This window comes from Triticum urartu, chromosome 1A, assembly GCF_056163025.1.
Source record: "Triticum urartu cultivar PI428250 chromosome 1A, HENAU_Tu73, whole genome shotgun sequence".
Lineage (NCBI taxonomy): Eukaryota > Viridiplantae > Streptophyta > Magnoliopsida > Poales > Poaceae > Triticum > Triticum urartu.
This window is the reverse complement of record NC_141873.1, coordinates 308,610,127-308,634,509: the sequence shown is the minus strand read 5'-3', so window position 1 is coordinate 308,634,509 and position 24,383 is coordinate 308,610,127. Positions and strand designations below refer to the sequence as shown.

General features: G+C 46.2%; 1 protein-coding gene and 1 pseudogene across 2 annotated transcripts; one reads left to right on the top strand and one right to left on the bottom strand.

Annotated features, from left to right (window-relative positions):
• Positions 1–4,036: 4,036 nt before the first annotated feature.
• On the top strand, positions 4,037–7,514 carry LOC125506808 (serine carboxypeptidase-like 51). Of its 2 annotated transcripts, none has more exons than XM_087519475.1 (12): positions 4,037–4,238; positions 4,352–4,446; positions 4,534–4,641; positions 4,742–5,029; positions 5,145–5,212; positions 5,347–5,452; positions 5,532–5,755; positions 5,857–5,926; positions 6,058–6,108; positions 6,890–6,942; positions 7,035–7,167; positions 7,258–7,514. In XM_087519475.1, the coding sequence occupies exons 1-12, from the start codon at positions 4,097–4,099 to the stop codon at positions 7,324–7,326; spliced, it is 1,407 nt and encodes a 468-aa protein (XP_087375601.1). In that variant the 5' UTR covers positions 4,037–4,096; the 3' UTR covers positions 7,327–7,514. The 2 variants fall into 2 exon arrangements, with proteins under 2 accessions (XP_087375601.1, XP_087375605.1); XM_087519479.1 differs by having other exon boundaries at positions 6,844–6,942.
• Positions 7,515–22,018: 14,504 nt separating this feature from the next.
• LOC125506797 (putative FBD-associated F-box protein At5g56820) overlaps positions 22,019–24,383 on the bottom strand; it is a 58,253-nt pseudogene continuing 55,888 nt past the window's right edge.

Here is a 24,383-nt window from a genome sequence, read left to right as displayed (position 1 = left end):
GCATTCAGAGTTTTTTGTTTAAGTTTAGCTAATAATTTCTTAAGATCACTTCTATCATTGCATGCAAGAAATTCTCTTTTAGTTTCTTCATCCATAACATAGCCCTCAGGCACAATAGGTAATTCATATTTATTAGGAGAGCCTTCATCATCACTTTCATCAATATTATCAATTTCAATAATTTCATTCTCTCTAGCCCTAGCAAGCTGTTCATCAAGAAATTCACCAAGTGGCACAGTGGTATCAAGCATAGAAGTAGTTTCATCATAAGTATCATGCATAGCAGAAGTGGCATCATCAATAATATGCGACATATCAGAATTAATAGCAGAAGCAGGTTTGGGTGTCACAAGCTTACTCAAAACAGAAGGTGAATCAAGTGCAGAGCTAGATGACAGTTCCTTACCTCCCCTCGTACTTGAGGGATAAATTTTTGTTTTCGCGTCTTTCAAGTTCTTTATAGTGACCAGCAGATATAAATCCCAAAGTGACTCAAAGAATAGAGCTATGCTCCCCGACAACGGCGCCAGAAAATAGTCTTGATAACCCACAAGTATAGGGGATCGCAATAATTTTCGAGGGTAGAGTATTCAATCCAAATTTATTAATTCGACACAAGGGGAGCCAAAGAATATTCTCAAGTATTAGCAGCTGAGTTGTCAATTCAACCACACCTGAAAACTTAATACCTACAGCAAGTGTTTAGTAGCAAAGTAATATGATAGTAGTGGTAACGATAGCAGAAGGTAACGGTAGCGAAAGTAATATTTTTGGTATTTTGTAGTGATGATAACAATAGCAACAGAAAAGTAAATAAGCGAAGAACAATATGTGAAAAGCTCGTAGGCATTGGATCGGTGATAGAGAATTATGCCGAATGTGATTCATCATGTAACAGTCATAAACTAGGGTGACACAGAACTAGCTCCAGTTCATCAATGTAATGTAGGCATGTATTCCGAATATAGTCATACGTGCTTATGGAAAAGAACTTGCATGACATCTTTTGTCCTACCCTCCCGTGGCAGCGGGGTCCTAGCGGAAACTAAGGGATATTAATGCCTCCTTTTAATAGAGTACCGGACCAAAGCATTAACACATAGTGAATACATGAACTCCTCAAACTACGGTCATCACCGGGAGTGGTCCCGATTATTGTCACTTCGGGGTTGCCGGATCATAACACATAGTAGCTGACTATAGACTTGCAAGATAGGATCAAGAACTCACATATATTCATGAAAACATAATAGGTTCAGATCTGAAATCATGACACTCGGGCCCTAGTGACAAGCATTAAGCATAGCAAAGTCATAGCAACATCAATCTCAGAACATAGTGGATACTAGGGATCAAACCCTAACAAAAACTAACTCGATTACATGATAAATCTCATCCAACCCATCACCGTCCAGCAAGCCTACGATGGAATTACTCACGCACGGCGGTGAGCATTATGAAATTGGTGATGGAGGATGGTTGATGATGACGACGGCGACGGATTCCCCTCTCCGGAGCCCCGAACGGACTCCAGATCAGCCCTCCCGAGAGAGTTTAGGGCTTGGCGGCGGCTCCGTATCGTAAAACGCGATGAATCCTTCTCTCTGATTTTTTTCTCCCCGAACACGAATATATGGAGTTGGAGTTGAGGTCGGTGGAGCTCCAGGGGGGCCACGAGGTAGGGGGCGCACCCAGGGGGGCAGGCGCGCCCCCACCCTCGTGGCTAGGGTGTGGGCCCTTGCCTTGATTCTTTGCCAGTATTTTTTATTATTTCCAAAAATAATCTCCGTGGAGTTTCAGGTCATTCCGAGAATTTTTGTTTCTGCACATAAATAACACCATGGCAATTCTGCTGAAAACAGCGTCAGTCCGGTTTAGTTCCATTCAAATCATGCAAGTTAGAGTCCAAAATAAGGGCAAAAGTGTTTGGAAAAGTAGATACGATGGAGATGTATCATACTCCACCATGGCTGGCGTAAACTGGGCGACGCAGGGCAGGACGTTTGACAGGAGGGCGGTGGGCACGGGCCCAGCCACAACCCGCTTGGGGGAGGATACGCTCAGCCCCTGCACGTCATCGTTGTTGAAGTCGAGAGGGCTTGCGAGGGCCTCCAACATAGCATTTTCAAACTCCACCTGCATGCAGTCAGTGTGCGGTGGCGGTGGGAGGGCGCATCCTAAGTCGGAGAAGAACACCGCAATTGGGTCTTTCTCCAGGGTCCTCAACGCCCTTGGCAGCAGCGAGAGGGGTGGTGTAGCGCGCAACACCGTGGTTGACGTGGGGGAGGTAAAGCGCACCGTGGAGCGGCCTCTGGCCTCGCCCTGGTGCTGCCTCATGGCCGGTGTTCTGTTGCGTTGTCTCAGCGCTTCCACCACCGGCTACTTGCTCTTTGGCTGGCGCCCGTGACCCAGGAGGGTGTCTCTCCATGAGTTGTCTTTTCAGTTGCCTTGATCGTCGTCGTCGTGATCGCGGTGCTCACCGAGTTGGGGAAGCTGTTGCAGCCCAAGGACGCCACCCGTGGCATGCTGCGCCTTGCCTTGTCCTGACTGTCCTCCACGCTGGCCGCCCAGGTGCCCGGCTACGTGCTCGGGTGGGTGCGGTTTTCCTCCTCCGAGGGGGAGGGGGGGAGCCCGCTCTGGCCGAAGTGGGAGGATTGCGGCGAGAGCGGGGTCCAATATATGCAGGTAATGTTGGATGGCTGACTACTACATCCGTACCTATGTGCTGGTCCTTTTATCCGCGGATGGATACGGGAGAAAATTTATGGATCGATGTTGAAAATGCGCTAAGAGTCATCGATGAGTTGAAGTTGGCCGAGCATCTCGGTAACAGCATGATTACACAAGAGATCAAAACCCCATGCCTGAAGCGTCACGTTGTTAGTTGAAATGACGTGGCGTTGTTCCTCTATAGAAATAGTAAGTAAATTTTGGTCACTCAGAACAACTAGCGTCTACTTCATTTGTTGGATGCGCATCCAATGGTCACGATGAAAATTGATTGAAATAAAAACAAATTCAGGCAACAGTGTTGTGGGTGCTCATTGTCTTTTGTGCCTCCGATAACTGTTCGTAGAGTCTGGCCCGAAACACATCATGTACTAGAGTGGTTCCAATTAGGGTTTCCCACCTCTTGTTGGCGCCATCGCTGGTCTGTCTCGTCTTCTGTGGTTTTGGGCCATGAATGTATGGTGGATCCCGTCCTTTGCCGGCGGTAGAGCTCCTGATTCTTTTTTTCAAAAAAAAATTATCTAGGGTTTGTGTCCTGCTTAGGAAGGCGAGGCGGTAGCGGCTCACTGAAAATGGAATAAGATTCTCCCAGCCTAGCAGTCTCGATGGAGCGTCTAGCATCATCGAAAAGTGCGTGGAGGTGTGTCTTTGGTGGATCTTGTGGGATTAATTGGTGTTTGTCTTCAGTGGATCTGCTTTGATCTGATTTTCGTTCATCGGCGTATTTGTGTCTATATGTTTGATCCTTTTGATCTTGTTTCTTTTTATCGGTGATGGTTGTTATTCTAGTGCGCTGGTCCTTTGAACCTTAGCACGACGACTTTCCGACTATCTACTAAAACAAGGTTTACCCGGCTCCAATAAGGGAGGGGCCCGGCTCCAATAAGGGAGGGGTGATAACGGCAACGTGACTTCATCTCGCTCGAGTGCTTGTAGTCATCGATAGGTGGTCTATGAACATAAATGATATTTATTATATTTTCGGTATTCTTTATATTGCCATGATGTTTGATGAATTGATAGACATGCTGGAATGAATATATTTATTTTCTTTGAGCAGAATGGAAGTTTTCTCCAAAGAAAAAAAAAGACAATTACTTCATGCGATAACCAATCGACAAACGTGCTGGAATGTTGCCACTAGCTGGGTGATGAACAGCAAATGTAAAAAATCGCAGTGAGAAAGAAGACGAGATCAATGATTCGTCGATATTCCATGCAACACCGGGTTGTCTACACGGCTATACCTGGTCGCCCACGCGTGGGATAACGGGATGGGACGGTGAGACGCCGCCTATTTAGACTGTTGCTGGCCACAGTACGTGCCACTCGCACTCAGAAACCACAAGCCACCCGCCAGTTGGAAATGGACAAGCACGGTCGACCTCTGCTTGCTCTGCTTCCCCTCCTCCTCTGCCTCTCCCTGCTCCGGGCCAGCCCGGCGGCTTCGGTCACCGCCGGCAACCCCGACGGCACGGAGCTCTGGGGGTTCGTCGAAGTCCGACCAAGTAACGTCCCGCCATGTCGCTTGCATTTTGCACCATCTCGATCCCAATTTTCTCCTGCTGGCTGGTCATCTTTCACGTGAGAATTCTTCTGAAGCTCTGTTTCTGCGCTGCAGAGGCTCACCTGTTCTGGTGGTACTACAAGAGCCCCCAGAGGGTGTCGACGCCGTCCAGGCCATGGCCGACCGTCCTCTGGCTACAGGGCGGTCCTGTACGGTCCATCTTCCTCCCCTCTCGCAGCTTCTCAAGCAAGAATTCTGACTTCAGCAAGAGCTAATCATATTGGTCTTCATCTCAGGGAGCGTCGGGGGTGGGCATCGGCAACTTCATGGAGGTCGGGCCCCTCGACGTCAACCTGAAGCCTCGGAACTCGACGTGGCTGCAGAAGGCCGACCTCATCTTCGTGGTATCCCTACCACAAACCGCGACACCCTCCCTCGTCTTCTTCCTCTCGCCTCGCTGTTTTTTGTCTGCAACACCAACCGAGTACCGTGCGTCAATGGCAGGACAACCCTGTGGGTGTCGGGTACAGTTACGTTGAGGACGACAGCCTACTGGTGACGACTGACTGGCAGGCGGCCACGGACGCCACCACGCTCCTCAAGGCGCTCGCCAAGGAGCTGCCCACCCTGCAGCAGGGGAGCCCCCTCTTCCTCGTCGCCGAGTCCTACGGCGGAAAGTACGCGGCCACGCTCGGCGTCTCCGTCGCAAGGGCCGTCCGTGCCGGCGACCTCAAGATCAAGCTCGCCGGCGTCGCGCTCGGGGATAGCTGGGTCTCGCCGGAGGATTTCACGGTGAGCAAATCGGCCATTTGCTGGAGAGCGCACGATCGAGTGTGTGTGTGTGTGTGTGTGTGTGTGTGTGTGTGTGTGGAACCGATTGCTGATTTAATTTGATCGGTGCATGCAGCTCGCTTACGCGCCGCTGCTCCTGGAGGTTTCGAGGCTGGACGACAACGCCGGCGACGCCGCCAAGAAGTAAACACGACTGCACCGTCCTCTTAAATTTCTCAGCTCAGTTCTTGCATTGCATGCTTCCCGGGGTTTTCTTTTCGAAGGAAAAAATAAATTAAAACTCTCCGGTCACATGCGCACGCGAATTGTGGCCTCAGGAAGGCGGCGACGGTGAAGGAGCAGATCGCGGCCGGGCGGCTGGCCGACTCGCAGGGGTCGTGGTCGGAGCTGTTGGATTTCATTGACTCCAAGAGCGCCAGCGTCGTGAGTGCTGACTCTTTGACCCTTGTGCTTGTCTCATTTCCTTTGCTGACGGATAGCATAACGCAATTTCAATTTGCAGGACATGTACAATTTCTTGCTCGACGCCGGCATGGACCCGGTGGCCGCGGACCTACCGGCGACCTCGTCGACTCCGACGACGTCGAGCAGCGCGCAAGTGATGAAGTACTCGACGTACCTCGGCGGCAGCCAGGAGGAAGCCGGCTCCAACACCACCAACACCCTCGGCGGCATCATGAACGGGGTCGTCAAGGAGAAGCTCAAGATCATCCCCAAAGATCACGAGTGAGCCTGCGTCGCCATTGGCAACAGCTCGCTTTCATGCTCTAGTTTACAGTTACACCCAGCACATGATATGATGTGACGTCCCTGTCCCCAACCTGCAGGTGGCACGAGCTGTCGGACCCCGTCTACAACGCGCTGGTCAACGACTTCATGAAGCCACGGATCGACGAGGCGAGTGATCCAGCGCGGGATCCCATGACAGGATGGATGGATCTTCAAAATGTTAAACTGTACTGATCGATGCGAACGATGGTTTGTGGGCTGTCACTGATTTACTCTCTGCTTTATGCTTGATCATCCAGGTCGACGAGCTGCTGTCTTACGGCGTAGATGTCACGGTTTATAATGGCCAGGTGAGGTGCCTGCTTCTCTGCATTGCTTTTACTCTCTTCCACTGCATCGATCTGCATTGTTTTTACTCTCTTCCAGCTCGTAAAAAGCCTCGACAGTTGCTTAGGATACTTACTAGAAACACATTTGGAATGCCATAATAAGTTTACTGGTTGTTTGGCACAAGTCCTAACGACTAATGGGCGTAGACACATCCACTCATGCTTACTAGAATAGCCCTACTCTTGCTGTCAGATTAGCAAACGGAAGCACCGTGACGAGTAAGCAACCGCGATTAGGAGAGAGAAAATCGTGTTAATGACGACGCGGACAGGCTGTTGTTCAGAAAAACCGACGTCCTTGAGAGAACCTTCCATTTTTTAAGCTGAATGACAACCACACCCGCGGGTCCATGCCAAAAGAACTCCAAAAGTTCAGAATAGTATACAGTGTGTCGCGCAAGTGAAAACTTATCTTTTCCCAGATTGTATTGGTCGGAACAGATCGTCAGATTCTCAGATCGCATCAGCAATCGGCCATCGATCTACTCGTCTCACATGTACATGGTCAAAACAGTGGAGTGAAACAGACCACTTTAGCTGGAACGTGCATGTTGCTTAAACTGCAGATGTTCTTTTCAGCTATTTATTTTATTTATTTATTCATCTATATAGCTTTAACACGCATATAATTTACTTAGGGCATCGTCAGTGTGTGGTTAGAGGGCGCTCTTAATGTTGTATGTTCTTCAGACTGAGCTTAGTGGAATTTTTTTTCTTTTCTTTACTTGTACTCTTTGCGAAGCTGGATGTGATTTGCTCGACCAAGGGCGCGGAAGCATGGGTGCAAAAGCTCAAGTAATCAAGCCTTTCTCCCTGACCCTTTTCTCCAGATTCTTGCAAGATTTAGACGCCACTCGTGCCTCTAAAAATTCATGTCTACTTTTCAGATGGGATGGGCTGAAGAACTTCCTGAGCCTGCCGAGGCAGCCTCTGTCCTGCGGATCATCCAAGGTCACCAAGGCCTTCGTCAGATCCTACAAGAACCTGCATTTCTACTGGATCCTTGGCGCCGGCCACTTCGTAAGTCGCGGCACACCACATTTCTACTGGATCCTTAACTGAACATAATATGCTTTGCTTATTTCTCGTGTGATCTGTGGTGCTTGGCAGGTGCCGGCCGACCAGCCTTGCATGGCACTGAGCATGATCGCTGGCATAACCCAGTCTCCAGCCAGCTAGGGGAGGAGGACCCGGAGCAGATCCTGTCTGCCGGATAGGAAAAGGAAACTGAAGATAGAAGTATAGAAAGAAAGGTTGTGTGTACTTTAAAGGGCGATGAAATTGATTGTAAGGTGCGTTGGAGTGTGAGTGGGGTTAAAGCTCGTCCGTTTTATTCTCCGAATAAAGATGACGCCTTTTAGATCTTCTTTCACAGTTTTAGTGAAAAAATTATGTTTCCTTTTTTTATAGATATTTGTAAAATTGCGATGTTCAAACATCTCACACGATGGTATAAATGGCCAAAAGGTATAAAATCAAAATGGAAAGAGCATCTCCGATAAAAGCCCTATTTTAGGACACCAAAAAGCTGTTGCGGTAAAACATGAGGCACCAAAAAGTGAATTTTAGGGCACTCAAAATTGTTCATCTCCAACAACTGCCCCAAAATACGGCACTTCAAACATGCAAATGATTTCTTTTGAACATGGCAATATGTCCGCTGTCTCGAAGGTGCCGAGCCAGTACTGTCGTCCATCGCACTGAAACACGACGCCGAAGCAACTGAATCGTCGCGGCCGAACGCCATAGTAGCCAGACTGGCCCTTCGTGCTTTTTGGCGCCATCAGGCTGTGCGGTGGCGGATGTGACGGCGAAAGTGGGGTGGTGACGGTGCGGTCGATTGGAAGAGAGGCGGTGGATCCAGACGGCGGGATGGTGCAACAATGGCAGTGGTGGCCAGATCCAGCTGGATTCGGTGGGACGGCGGCAGCGTAGGAGGGTTTGCAGCGGTGGGAGGCCGCGAAAGTTTTCGTTTGTGGTGGTCATGTCCAGACACCTTCCCAGCTTTTGTATAGAAATTAATTTTTATAGACCATAGACAAAAACCAGCTTTCTAGCAACTAAAACATGGTTGAGATCCTCTGTAGTACCGTACGGTGCTGTAGTGCGGATGACATGGGCCATATCCCATATGGCAGTGACTGTACTGCACCGAACAGTACTATCTTCCCCCAGCTTTCGTACAGAAATCAGTTTTTAAGACCATAGACAAAAATCCGCTTTCTAGAAACTAAAACTGATGGTTTCCCTAAAAAAAAAACTAAAACCGATGGTTTAAAAAAAAGAAACTAAAACCAATCTAAACGGGACCCTAAAATCTGAAGCTAATCCAAACACCCCTTATATCGGATGGTTTGGTCGGTCTGTGCTGATCGGATGAAAAAATTATTTCAAGGCTTCCATAAAGATTCGATGATTCCGAAGAAAAGACGTGTTTCTACTGGACACATAGTTTGTTCAAGATTTATACTGAGTGAGAGCAATGCAGTCATAGTGTGCTGAGTGAGAGCAATGCAGGAGCCTTAAACTGAGCCTCAATTCCCTTGTAGTTGTATCTAAGGTTTTTGGGGCAAATTTTATGGTTTCCCTTAACTAAGAAAACGGTTGGCGGCAAAAAACTTTCAGGACACGGTGCGCTCGCGGCCTGCCCAGCAGCTCCTTGCCGCCTCTTGTACTACCGCGGCCGGCTAGGACTCCTACACAAGAGACTATTGATTCTTGCACGCCCATAGCCAGCGGGTTCCTGAGGTGGCAAAATTGATAAATTTAACCTATGGACAAAATCAAATCACAGAATGAATTGTCCGTGAAACTATTTCACGCGACTGACCTTTTTGTATGACGCCCGACACGAAAGCGTCACACTACACTGTGCAACGCCTCGCAGATAGGCGCTACACGCCTGGCCAGCGTCGCACGCATGTGATCCGAAAATTACTAAGTCAGTGTGCAGCGCCTGAGAGCTAGGCGCCACACTATACAGTGTAGCGCTTAGCTTCTAGGCGTTGCACTAGTGGTTGCTTCATTTTGTAGTGCAACCACTAGTGCAGCGCCTGAGAGCTAGGCGCCACACTATACAATACAGCGCCTAGCTCGTAGGCTCTGCACAATGACTTAGCAATTTTTAGGCAGTTTGGGGTGCAATGTTGACCAGGTGTGTAGCGCCTATCTGTGAGGCGTTGCACAATGTAGTGTGACGTCTTCGTGTCGGGCGTCACACAAAAAGGTCAGCCGCGTGAAATAGTTTCACGAGCAGTTCATTCTGTGATTTGATTTCATTCATAGGTTAAATTTGTCAAATTTGCCTCCTGAGGCAGGCAGCCAGGCAGGCAGCAGGAAACGACGAATCCGTTGGATCAGGTGGCCAACAACAAAGAAAAGATCATCTTTTATAAACAGAACGAAAATCATCTTCATCTATTTGTAGAAACAAAAAACCACACGTCCTCCAAGTGCAAGGCTCAACAAAAAAGTTGAATAACCCATAAAAAATATAGTTAATCTATAATAAGAATAATTGTTGGGAAACACAGTATTTCAAAAAAATTTCTATGAACACGCAAGATCTATTTAGGAGATACATAACAATGAGAGGGGATAGTGTGTCTACGTAGCCTCATAGACCGAAAATGAAAGCGTTTAGTAACGCGGTTGATATAGTCGAACGTCTTCGCGATTCAACTGATCCAAATACCGAATGCGTGGTACCTCCGCGATCTGCACACGTTCAGCTCGGTGACGTCCCTCAAACTCTTGATCTAGTTAAGGCCGAGGAGAGTTTCGTCAGCACGACGGTGTGGTGACGGTGATGATGAAGTTACCGATGCAGGGCTTCGCCTAAGCATTACGACAATATGATCGAGGTGGAAAACTGTGAAGAAAGGCACCACACACGGCTAAGACAAATCTTGGAGTGCCTTTGAGATGTCCCCCTGCCCACATACATAAAGGAGGGGGGAAGAGGAGGCCGGCCTAGGAGGGGCGCGCCTATAGGGGAAGTCCAACTAGGATTCCCAATCCTAGTTGGAGTCCCCTTCCTTTTCCAAGAGGGGGGAGGGAACAGTAGGAGAGGGAGAAGGAAAGAGAGGGGGGCGCCGCCCCCTCCCTAGTCCAATTCGGACTTGCCATGGGGGCGCGCGACCACCCCTTGAGGCACTTCTCTCCTTTCCCGTATGGCCCATTAAGGCCCACTACTTCCCCCGGCGAATTCACATAACTCTCCGATACTCCGAAAAATACCCGAATCGCTCGGAACCTTTCCGATGTTCGAATATAGCCTTCCAATATATCGATCTTTACGTCTCGACCATTTCGAGACTCCTCGTCATGTCCGTGATCTCATCCGGGACTCCAAACAACCTTCGGTACATTAAATCATATAACTCATAATACAAATAGTCATCGAACGTTAAGCGTGCGGACCCTACGGGTTCGAGAACTATGTAGACATGACCGAGACACATCTCTGGTCAATAACCAATAGCAGAACCTGGATGCTCATATTGGATCCTACATATTCTACGAGGATCTTTATTGGTCAAACCGCATAACAACATACGTTGTTCCCTTTGTCATCGGTATGTTACTTGCCCGAGATTCGATCGTCGGTATCCTCATACCTAGTTCAATCTCGTTACCGGCAAGTCTCTTTACTTGTTCTGTAATGCATCATCTTGTAACTAACTCTTTAGTCACATTGCTTGCAAGGCTTATAGTGATGAGCATCACCGAGAGGGCCCAGAGATACCTCTCCGACAATCGGAGTGACAAATCCTAATCTCGATCTATGCCAACTCAACAAACACCATCAGAGACACCTCTAGAGCATCTTTATAATCACCCAGTTACGTTGTGACGTTTGATAGCACACAATGTGTTCCTTCGATATTCGGGAGTTGCATAATCTTATAGTCATAGGAACATGTATAAGTTATGAAGAAAGCAATAGCAATAAACTAAACGATCAAAGTGCTAAGCTAACTGATGGGTCTTGTCCATCACATCATTCTCTAATGATGTGACCCCATTCATCAAATGACAACACATGTCTATGGCTAGGAAACTTAACCATCTTTGATTAACGAGCTAGTCAAGTAGAGGCATACTAGGGACACTCTGTTTGTCTATGTATTCAACCGGTTAATACAATTCTAGCATGAATAATAAACATTTATCATGCTATAAGGAAATATAAATAACAACTTTATTATTGCTTCTAGGGCATATTTTCTTCAGTCTCCCACTTGCACTAGAGTTAATAATCTAGTTCACATCGTCATGCGATTTAACACCAATAGTTCACATCTTTATGTGATTAGTTCACATCTCCATGTGACTAATACCCAAAGGGTTTATTAGAGTCAATATTCTAATTCACATCGCTATGTGATTAACACCCAAAGAGTGATCATGTTTTGCTTGTGAGAGAAATTTAGTCAACGGGTCTGCCACATTCAAAGCCGTATGTATTCTGCAAATTTTTATATGTCTACAATGCTCTGCAAGGAGCTACTCTAGCTAATTGATCCCACTTTCAATATGTATCCAGATTGAGACTCAGAGTCATCCAGATCGGTGTCAAAACTTATATCGACGTAACTCTTTACGACAAACTTTTTGTCACCTCCATAACCGAGAAACATATCCTTTTTCCACTAAGGATAATTTTGACTGATGTCCAGTGATCCACTCCTGGATCACTATTGTACCCTCTTGCCAAACTCTTGGTGAGGTACACAATAGGTCTGGTACACAACATAGGATACTTTATATAACCTATGGCTGGGGCATAGGGAATGCCTTTTCATTCTCTTTCTATTTTCTGTCGTGGTCGGGTTTTGAGTCTTTACTCAACTACGCACCTCGCAACACAGGCAAGAACTCCTTTGACTGTTCCATTTTGAATTACTTCAAAATTTTGTCAAGGTATGTACTCATTAAAAAATATATCAAGCGTCTTGATTTATCTCTATAGATCTTGATGCTCAATATGTAAGTAGCTTCACCGAGGTCTTTCTTTGAAAAACTCCTTTCAAACACTCCTTTATGCTTTCCAGAAAATTCTACATCATTTTCTATCAACAATATGTCATTCACATATACTTATCAAAAAGGTTGTAGTGCCCCCACTCACTTTCTTGTAAATACAGGCTTCACCGCAAGTCTGTATAAAACCATATGCTTTGATCACTTTATCAAAGCATATATTCCAACTCCGAGATGCTTGCACCAGTCCATAGATGGATCGCTGAAACTTTCACACTTTGTTAGCATCTTTAGAATTGACAAAACCTTCTTGTTGCATCATATACAACTCTTCTTTAAGAAATCCATTAAGGAATGCAGTTTTGACATCCATTTGCCAGATTCATAAAATGTGGCAATTGCTAACATGATTCGGACAGACTTAAGCATCGCTACGAGTGAGCAAATCTCATCGTAGTCAACATGTTGAACTTGTCGAAAACCTTTTGCGACAATTCAAGCTTTGTATATAGTAACACTACTATCAGCGTCTGTCTTCCTCTTGAAGATCCATTTATTCTCAATGGCTTGCCGATCATTGGGCAAGTCAACCAAAGTCCACACTTTGTTCTCATACATGGATCCCATATTAGATTTCATGGCCTCAAGCCATTTTGTGAAATCTGGGCTCATCATCGTTTCCTCATAGTTCGTAGGTTCGTCATGGTCTAGTAACATGACTTCCAGAAAGAATTACCGTACCACTCTGGTGCGGACCATACTCTGGCTGACCTACGAGGTTAGATAGTAACTTGATCTGAAGTTTCATGATCATCATCATTAGCTTCCTCATTAATTGGCGTATGAATCACTAAAAACTGATTTCTGTGATGAACCACTTTCCAATTCAGGAGAAGGTACAGTTACCTCATCAAGTTCTACATTCCTCCCACTCACTTCTTTCGAGAGAAACTTTTTCTCTAGAAAGGATCCATTCTTAGCAACGATATCTTGCCTTCGGATATGTGATAGAAGGTGTACCCAACAGTTTCCTTTGGGTATCCTATGAAGACAGATTTCTCTGATTTGGGTTCAAGCTTATCAGGTTGAAACTTTTTCACATAAGCATCATAGCCCCAAACTTTAAGAAACGACGGCTTAGGTTTCTTACTAAACCACAGTTCATATGGTGTCGTCTCAAAAGATTTAGATGGTGCCCTATTTAACGTGAATGCAGTTGTCTCTAATGCATAACCCCAAAACGATAACGATAAATCGGTAAGAGACATCATAGATCGCACCATATCTAATAAAGTACGATTATGACGTTCGGACACACCATTATGCTGTGGTGTTCCAGATGGCGTGAGTTGTGAAACTATTCCACATCATTTCAAATGAATACCAAACTCGTAACTCAAATATTCGTCTTGCGATCAGATCTTAGAAACTTTATTTTCTTGTTACGATGATTTTCTACTTCACTCTGAAATTCTTTGAACTTTTCAAATGTTTCAAACTTATGTTTCATCAAGTAGATATACCCATATCTGCTCAAATCATCTGTGAAGGTCAGGAAATAATGATACCCGCCGCAAGCCTCAACACTCATGAGATCGCATATATCAGTATGTATTATTTCTCATCAGATCGCATATATCAGTATGTATTATTTCCAATAAGTCAGTTGCTTGCTCCATTGTTCCGAAGAACGGAGTCTTAGTCATCTTTCCCATGAGGCATGGTTCGCAAGCATCAAATCATTCATAATCAAGTGATTTCAAAAGCCCATCAGCATGTAGTTTCTTCATGCACTTTACACCAATATGACCTAAACGGCAGTGCCACATATAAGTTGCACTATCATTATTAACTTTGCATCTTTTGGCTTCAATATTATGAATATGTGTATCACTACGATCGAGATTCAATAAACCATTTATATTGAGTGTATGACCATAGAAGGTTTTATTCATGCAAATAGAATAACAATCATTCTTTGACTTAAATGAATAATTGTATTGTAATAAACATAATTCAATCATATTTATGCTCAACGCAAACACCAAATAACATTTATTTTAGGTTCAACACTAATCCCGAAGGTAAAGGGAGTGTGCGATGGTGATCCTATCAACCTTGGAATCACTTCCAACACACATCGTCACCTTGCCCTCAACTAGTTTCTATTCATTCTGTAACTCCAGTTTCAAGTTACTAATCATAGCAATGGAACCAATATCATATACCCAGGGGATATTATGAACACTAGTAAAGTACACATCAATAATCTGTATATCAAATATACATTTGTTCACTTTGCCATCCTTCTTATCCGCCAAGTATTTGGGGGTATTTCGCTTCTAGTGACCATTTCCTTTGAAGTAGAGGCACTCAGTTTCAGGCTTGGGTCTAGCTTTGGGCTTTTTCATGGGAGTGGCAACTTGCTTGTCATTCTTTTTGAAGTTCCCTTTCTTTCCCTTGCCCTTTTACTTGAAACTAGTGGTCTTGTCAACCATCAACACTCGATGCTTTTCTTGATTTCTACCTTCGCCGATTTCAGCATCGCGAAGAGCTCAGGAATCGTTTTACGTCATCCCTTGCATATTATAGTTCATCACTAAGTTCCAGTAACTTGGTGATAGTGACTAGAGAACTTTGTCAATCACTATCTTATCTAAAAGATTAACTCCCACTTGATTCAAGCAATTGTAGTACCTAGACAATCTGAGCACATGCTCACTGGTTGAGATATTCTCCTCCATCTCGTAGGAAAAGTACTGTCAGAGGTCTCATACCTCTCGACACGAGCATGAGTCTGAAATACTAATTTCAACTCTTGGAACATCTTATATGCTCCGTGGAGTTCAAAACGTTTTTGAAGTCCCGGTTCTAAGCCGTAAAGCATGGCGCACTAAACTATCAAGTAGTCATCATACCGAGCTTGCCAAACGTTCATAATGTCTGCCTCTGCTCCTGCAATAGGTCCGTCACCTAGCGGTGCATCAAGGACATAATTCTTCCGTGCAACAATGAGGATAATCCTCAGATCACGGAGCTAGTCCGCATCATTGCTACTAACATCTTTCAACATAGTTTTCTCTAGGAACATATCATAAATAAAACGGGGAAGCTATACGTGAGTAATTGATCTACAACATAGATATGCAAATACTATCAGGACTAAGTTCATGATAAATTTAAGTTCAATTAATCATATTACTTAAGAACTCCCACTTAGATATACATCCCTCTAGTCATCTAAATGATCACGTGATCCATATCAACTAAACCATGTCTGATCATCACGTGAGATGGAGAAGTTTTCAATGGTGAACATCACTATGTTGATCATATCTACTATATGATTCACGCTCGACCTTTCGGTCTCAGTGTTCCGAGGCCATATCTGCATATGCTAGGCTCATCAAGTTTAACCTGAGTATTCCGCATGAACTGTCTTGCACCCGTTGTATGTGAACGTAGAGCTTATCACACCCGATCATCACGTGGTGTCTCGGCATGACGAACTGTCGCAACGGTGCATACTCAGGGAGGACACTTATATGTTGAAATTTAGTTAGGGATTATCTTATAATGCTACCGCCATACTAAGCAAAATAAGATGCATAAAAGATAAACATCACATGCAATCAAAATGTGTGACATGATATGGCCATCATCATCGTGTGCCTTTGATCTCCATCTCCAAAGTACCGTCATGATCTCCATCTTCACCGGCATGACACCATGATCTCCATCATCCTGATCTCTATCAACGTGTCGTCACATGGTTGAATCACCAACTATTGCTTTTGCAACTATTGCTATCACATAGCGATAAAGTAAAGCAATTGTATGGCGCTTACATCTTATGCAATAAAGAGACAACCATAAGACTCCTGCCAGTTGCCGATAACTTTAACAAAACATGGTCATATCATACAACAATTTATAGCTCATCATGTCTTGACCATATCACATCACAACATGCCCTGCAAAAACAAGTTAGACGTCCTCTACTTTGTTGTTGCAAGTTTTACGTGGCTGCTACGGGCTTCTAGTAAGAACTGTTCTTACCTACGCATCAAAAACCACAACGATGTTTCGTCAAGTGTGTTGTTTTAACCTTCAACAAGGACCGGGTGTAGTCACACTCTATGACGCCCTCGATTTGACCGTACACTAATCATACACGCAAATGTGTACGATCAAGATCAAGGACTCACGGGAAGATATCACAACACAACTCTAGACACAAATTAAAATAATACAAGCTTTATATTACAAGCCAGGGGCCTCGAAGGCTCGAATACAAGAGATCGATCAAAGATGAGTCAGCGGAAGCAACAATATCTGAGTACAGACATAAGTTAAACAAGTTTGCCTTAAGAAGGCTAACACAAACTGGGATACAGATCGAAAGAGGCGCAGGCCTCCTGCCTGGGATCCTCCTAAACTACTCCTGATCGCCGTCAGCGGGCTGCACGTAGTAGTAGGCACCTCCCGAGTAGTAGTAGTCGTCATCAACGGTAGCGTCTGGCTCCTGGACTCCAGCATCTGGTTGCGACAACCAGAAAGAAAGGAAAGGGGAAAAAAGGGGGAGAAAGCAACCGTGAGTACTCATCCAAAGTACTCGCAAGCAAGGAGCTACACTACATATGCATGGGTATCAAATGGAATAAGGGTATCATATGTGGACTGAACTGCAGAATGCCAGAATAAGAGGGGGATAACTAATCCTGTCGAAGACTACGTTTCTGGCCACCTCCATATTGCAGCATGTAGGAGAGAGTAGATGGTAAGTTCACCAAGTAGCATCAAGTAGCATCGTATAGCATAATCCTAACCGATGATCCTCCCCTCGTCGCCCTGTGAGAGAGCGATCACCGGTTGTATCTGGCACTTGGAAGGGTGTGTTTTATTAAGTATCCGGTTCTAGTTGTCATAAGGTCAAGGTACAACTCCAAGTCGTCCTGTTACCGAAGATCACGGCTATTCGAATAGATTAACTTCCCTGCAGGGGTGCACCACATAACCCAACACGCTCGATCCCATTTGGCCGGACACACTTTTCTGGGTTATGCCCGGCCTCGAAAGATCAACACGTCGCAGCCCTACCTAGGCACAACAGAGAGGTCAGCACGCCGTTCTAAATCCTATGGCGCAGGGGTCTGGGCCCATCGCCCATTGCACACCTGCACGTTGCGTACGCGGCCGGAAGCAGAACTAGCCCCCTTAATACAAGAGCAGGCTTACGGTCCAATCCGGCGCGCGCCACTCAGTCGCTGACGTCACAAAGGCTTCAGCTGATACCACGACGTCGAGTGCCCATAACTGTCCCCGCGTAGATGGTTAGTGCGTATAGGCCAGTAGCCAGACTCAGATCAAATACCAAGATCTCGTTAGGCGTGTTAAGTATCCGCGAACGCCGACCAGGGCCAGGCCCACCTCTCTCCTAGGTGGTCTCAACCTGCCCTGTCGCTCCGCCTCAAAGTAACAGTCGGGGGCCGTCGGGAACTCATGCCCATCACTACCTGGATGGAGCCACCTGCCCTTTCAGCCCCCATCTCCAAACAGTATCATAAGTAATGTAACAGTGTAAGTATATATCATATGCCCGTGATCACCTCCCGAAGTGATCACGGCCCAGTAGTATAGCATGGCAGACGGACAAGAGTGTAGGGCCACTGATGGAACACTAGCATCCTATACTAATAAGCATTTAGGATTGCAGGTAAAGGTAACGACAGTAGTAGCAAGGACAGGCTATGCATCATGATAGGATAACGAAAAGCAGTAACATGCTACACTACTCTAATGCAAGCAGTAAAGAGAAGAATAGGCGATATCTGGTGATCAAAGGAGGGGCTTGCCTGGTTGCTCTGGCAAGAGAGAGGGGTCGTCAACTCCGTAGTCGTACTGGGTAGCAGCGGCATCGGTCTCGGTGTCTAGCGAGAGAAAAGGGGGGAGAAACAATAATTATTTAAGCAATCAGATGCATAGAGATGCACGACATGACAAGTATCGGTGTTAGGGGTGCCCTAACGCGGTATGAGGTGATACCGGTGAAGGGGGAAAACATCCGGGAAAGTATCCCCGGTGTTTCGCGTTTTCGGGCAGAGGAGCCGGAGGGAGAAAGTTGCGAGTTTGATATGTTAGGGGTGCGTGGCGGACGAACGGGCTACGTATCCGGTTTTGTCTCGTCGTTCAGAGCAACTTTCATGTAGAAAGTATTTTCATCTGAGCTACGGTTTATTTTATATTAATTTTAAAAGATTTAAATCATTTTTAGGATTAATTTAAATATTTTAATTCAACATTATCCAGAATAGTAAAAGATGACGTCAGCATGACATCATGCTGACGTCAGCAGCCAACTAAGCAGTTGACTGGGTCAACTATGTGTGGGTCCCGCATGTCATTGATTGATTAGGCTAATCAGGGGTTAACTAATCTAATTACTGTTTAATTAAACTAACTAGATAATTAGGTTAATTAAACAGGATTAATTAACTTAATTAATTCACTTATTAATTAATTAGTTATTAAATTTATTAATATTTTTATTTATTTATTATCATATCTTTTTTTAATTCTTTTTTTTGTAAAAATGTTCTGGGCGTGGGGCCCATCTGTCATAGGCCCCAGGGCCTTAGTGGGCGCCGGACGCTAGCGGGCGAAGGGCGCGGCCCGAGCGGGCACATGCCCAGGCGCGGCCGGCCGAACTCGACGGGCGCGGGCGGTGCGCTGCCCGCCAGGACGCGGGATGAGGCCGTGGCCACGGCGGGGCTCGCCGGCCGACCACGGCAGGCGGAGGTGGACACAGGGGGCGGCGCGGTGCGACGGCCGGGAGCAAAGCAGCAGCAAGGGGGTGGCCACGGCGCGGGAGCGAGGCAAGGAGGGCCGCAGGTGCACGCACAGGGCGCGGTCGGCGAGGACGGCCGGAGCGGGGAGGGCTGCGGGAGGCGCGGGGTCAGGGGGGCTGCGGTCGCGGAACGCGGGCTTGCAAGGTGGGGTGCGGCGGAGCAACAGCTCGAGGAGCAGGGCGCGGTCGAGGCGTGCGTGCAAGCACGGTGAGGCCGCGAGGCGGGCCAACACGGGGCTAGGCGGAGCGGCAACGACGAGGAATGAGCGGGGCGCGCGCGCAGCGCTGGCAGTCGGTGCCGCGCGAGAGAGAGGGGAGGGAGCGAGGCTCACAGCGGGTCGTAGGGCACGAACAGCGGGCTCGGTGAAGGTCGAGGAGGGCCGTTGTGGAGGGGGGCGGGGACGAGCGACGAAATGGAGGAGGACGGCGAGGTGGCGGCGTCCTGGCGTGGGGGGGCGGCATCGAGCGGCGTCGGCCTCCTCTGGATCCCGATCCAGATCGGGAGAGAGGAGGGGGCGTCGTGGGGAGAGTGGGGGTGGGGGTAGGTTAGGGTTTCGGGGAGATAAGGGCCATAGAGGCCAGGGAGGTGCGGGGTGGGCCGGCCTTGTTGGGCCTGAGGCCAGCTGGGCTGGAGCCCAGCGGGGGTGGGGGGTTCTCTTTTATTTTTGCCCGCTTTCCTATTATCTTTTGATTATTTTCTTTTTTTGTTTATTTATTTACTTTTCTGTTTTAAACCATTTTAGTTTATTTAGTGCATTTAAATATTTTATTAAATGATGATTTCTTTACCAACATTTATTATGGATTATTTGACACATTAGGAACAATTTAGTTTTGACTTTTGAAAACTTTAATTGTTTTGACTTTAATTCAAATTTGGATTCCGAAACGATTCTGAATCCCGAGATTATCAACAGTAACCGAGGTGACCTGGCATCATTAGCAGAGGTTTACTGTAGCTTGATTATCCGGGCTCACACACTCGATTCAACTAAAGCTGGAGAAACAGACACCCACTAGCCACCTGTGTGCGAAGCACGTCGGTAGAACCAGTCTCATGAACACGGTCATGTAATGTCGGTCTGGGCGGCTTCATCCAACAATACCGCCGAATCAAAGTATGACATGCTAGTAAGCAGTATGACTATTATCGCCCACAACTGTTTGTGTTCTACTCGTGCATATAGCATCTACACATAGACCTGGCTCGGATGCCACTGTCGGGGAACGCAGTATTTCAAAAAAATTCCTACGAACACACAAGATCTATCTAGGAGATGCATAGCAACGAGAGGGGAGAGTGTGTCTACTTACCCTCGTAGACCGAAAGCGGAAGCGTTTAGTAACGCAGTTGATGTAGTCGAACATCTTCGCGATCCAACCGATCCAAGTACCGAACGCACGGTACCTCCACGATCTGCACACGTTCAGCTCGGTGACGTCCCTCGAACTCTTGATCCGGTTGAGACCGAGGGAGAGTTTCATCAGCACGACGGCATGGTGACGGTGATGATGAAGTTACCGACGCAGGGCTTCGCCTAAGCAATACGACAATATGACCGAGGTGGAAAACTGTCGAGAAGGGCACCACACACTGCTAAGACAAATCTTGGAGTGCCTTTGAGGTGTCCCCATGCCCACGTACATAAAGGAGGGGGGAAGAGCAGGCCGGCCTAGGAGGGGTGCGCCTATAGGGGAAGTCCAACTAGGATTCCCAATCCTAGTTGGAGTCCCCTTCCTTTTCCAAAAGGGGAGAGAGGGAAGGAGTAGGAGAGGGAGAAGGAAAGAGAGGGGGGCGCCACGCCCTCCCTAGTCCAATTCCGACTTGCCATGGGGGGCACCCCTTGAGGCCCTTCTCTCCTTTCTCGTATGGCCCATTAAGGTCCACTACTCCCCCCGGCGAATTCCCGTAACTCTCTGGTACTCCAAAAAATACCCGAATCACTCGGAACCTTTCCGATGTCCGAATATAACCTTCCAATATATTGATCTTTATGTCTCAACCATTTCGAGACTCCTCGTCATGTCCGTGATCTCATCCGGGACTCCGAACAACCTTCAGTACATTAAATCACATAACTCATAATACAAATCGTCATCGAACGTTAAGCATGCGGACCCTACGGGTTCGAGAACTATGTAGACATGACCGAGACACATCTCCGGTCAATAACCAATAGCAGAACCTGGATGCTCATATTGGATCCTACATATTCTACGAGGATCTTTATTGGTCAAACCGCATAACAACATACGTTGTTCCCTTTGCCATCGGTATGTTACTTGCCCGAGATTCGATCGTCGGTATCCTCATACCTAGTTCAATCTCGTTACCGGCAAGTCTCTTTACTTGTTCTGTAATGCATCATCTCGTAACTAACTCTTTAGTCACATTGCTTGCAAGGCTTATAGTGATGAGAATTACCAAGAGGGCCCAGAGATACCTCTCCGACAATCGGACTGACAAATCCTAATCTCAGTCTATGCCAACTCAACAAACACCATCGGAGACACTTGTAGAGCATCTTTATAATCACCCAGTTACGTTGTGACGTTTGATAGCACACAAGGTGTTCCTTCGATATTCGGGAGTTCCATAATCTCATAGTCATAGGAACATGTATAAGTTATGAAGAAAGCAATATCAATAAACTAAACGATCAAAGTGCTAAGCTAACGGATGGGTATTGTCCATCACATCATTAAATGACAACACATGTCTATGGCTAGGAAACTTAACCATCTTTGATTAACGAGCTAGTCAAGTAGAGGCATACTAGGAACACTCGTTTTATCTATGTATTCACCCATGTATCAAGTTTCCGGTTAATACAATTCTAGCATGAATAATAAACATTTATCATGATATAAGGAAATATAAATAACAATTTTATTATTGCCTATAGGGCATATTTCCTTCAATAATTACTAGATTAAAGTGACAACACACTTCGCCTTCAAAATAACTTATCCGACAATCCAAGAAACAAAGCATGTTACAAGCTAATCAAATTCAATAAATGATCATACATGGTGCAATTATACAAGATAACTTATGACATCTATCAACCACCCTCCATCACCATATCACCAGCTGCAAGCTTATGACTCGAATGACACCGTGCGCAAGGCTCCAGGACACTCAGCTTAGCTGTAGGCGGGACTTGATCCTCAATAAACCTTCTTATAGCCACGATCGCTCTAGAGGCTTCCTTGAAAACAGTCTCACTAATGGGCCTACACTTATTTTCCTCGAGAACAGTCTTGCTAGTGGGCCTACACTTATATTCACCACAACACCTATCACTACCATCAAGGGTGTCCAACACAAGCAGTTCAAGTGAGACTGCCTTCTTGACAATGCAACGTGTGAGCTCAATCAAGCTCTTTGCAGAGTTGAACCCTATGATCTCCACACGTTTGAGTTTGAGGCAGACATGGCGGTCTTCGGGCAGCTGCCTGAAATGTAGTGAGGAACCTCCAAAAATTGATTCATGATCCACATATTCCTTATCCTTAGATACCTGAATGAAGATGGAAAAAAGGTAATTGAATAGATGGACGGACCCAACTGAGTAACCAACCCCAACAGAATGAACGAACAGTGACTTACATCCAAGAACAAAGTCTCCAAGGAAGGAGATGCATCCAAGAAAGAAGCTAGGTGAAAATAATCATCGGATTCCGTAATTTGAATATTCAGGTGCTTGAGGTGGATGAATTTGGCAGGCAGCATTGGTGTATTAACCACCTGCACAACAAATACATGTCATCTTCAGATTATTAACAAATATCTCATCCTAAATAAAATCTTATGAGTAGTATTACCTCATACTCTGAACCTATTTCAAGAGTCTCAAGATTTGGCATAATGGATGGCAGCTCGGCAAGAGCATAACCGATGACGTTGGGAAAGCACATGCACAAGTCCTTCATGCGCAATGCTTCTGAGAGTGAGAGTTTTATATTTTCTCCACTAGCGTAAATGCTGGAGAGATTTGGAGCTTTGCACTCTATCAATTGAAGCATCCAGCATGAACAAACACTCAGGCAACTGAGCCGCTGCAGCATGCAAGGTATCTTCAGGAAAGTTATCTCCTTGCAATCATGAAGTTTCAACTGCTCCAAAGCAGGGGAGTTGGAAAGAAAGCACCCTACTTCATCCCCAGTAATACGCACAGAACAAAGATGGAGAGGTTAGGCTTCTCAAGGGGCCAAGTTCAGCCATGGGACGGAAGGCACTGCGGCGAAGTTCAAGATACCTAATTGAGTTTCTAACTCCATCAGATAAAAGTGAGCATGCGAAGTTGTACTTTTTATATAGTACAAGGGTGAGCTCCTCAATCCCTGGCGTGACAGCAAACTGGAGCCAATTGTCGATATAAGGCAAGGTACGGTCATCATCAAATATATCAAGCTCCAATGTCTTCAAGCCAATTCCTGAGTGGTTTCTAATTATGTTGTCAATTTTGCAGCTAAAATTTCCTCCATCTCCCTTGGACTTGGAGCAAAGCTCAGTCCAAGGTGAGGTTGGGATGACACCTCCAGGAATGTAGAAAGGCGCGAGAAAGGCAAGTAGCACGAGAAGCATCACACATTGGCATTAGGGAATGTATACGATGCCAGATGTCCTGCATGCAATGGAACTCCAATCATCAGAGAAAGAAAACCAGTAGAACCACATGGAGTATTGCCTACCTCAAGTAGCTCTCTGTATAATTGCACATGGTGGCCTGGGAACCCCAAGTGCTCGTTTTGCAATGAGGTTGAGTCTTCCAAACATTTATTTTTTGCCTGCCCGGTTTCTAGAGTAATTTGGAGATGTGTTGGAATGGCTTTGGGAACTGACTTGTGCCCGAATAGTTACTGGCAATATTTCTCTTGGTGCAACACCTTTCTCCTTGCTAGAGGAAAGTATTACACTGTGGGTCTTGCTGCTGTTTGTTGGGCGATCTGGCTTGCTCGAAACCGAGCAACTTTTGAGAATAAACAGATTAAAACTCCCTTTGAGATTGTTTTCTCCATGGTTTCCTTTTTGCTGTACTGGGCAGGTTTACAATAGGAAGAAGGGCTCAAGGAGCTGCGAAGCGGGGCGGAGATGGTCAGGTCGAGCACAATGCGGCTGATGAAGATGTGCGAAGCGGCGAGGAGGCCAATCGAGGGAGAATGATTGTGCAAGCTTGGCTTCGAAATGCTTATGTTGGGTCAAGATCTGGCTTTTCGTGCTTTTGCCTTTGTGTGTTGGTGCCTGGTTGTAATAGACTTTTAGTGTTGATTTTGAACTATGGTGCTGTCAGGTTTTCGCCCCATGGTGTTCGTTACGATGACGAGCGAACGCAGCGGGTTTCCTGGCAATGCTCGAACTCGCTGTACTTCTTTCCCTTTCCTCCTGTTGTTCTCGGAA

Coding starts and splice junctions, on each gene's coding strand:
- LOC125506808 (XM_087519479.1), top strand. CDS start 4,097: ATGGACAAGCACGGTCGACCTCTGCTTGCTCTGCTTCCCCTCCTCCTC. Junction 5,030..5,144: donor TCTCGCCGGAGGATTTCACG/GTGAGCAAATCG, acceptor CGGTGCATGCAG/CTCGCTTACGCGCCGCTGCT. Junction 5,213..5,346: donor GCCGGCGACGCCGCCAAGAA/GTAAACACGACT, acceptor TTGTGGCCTCAG/GAAGGCGGCGACGGTGAAGG.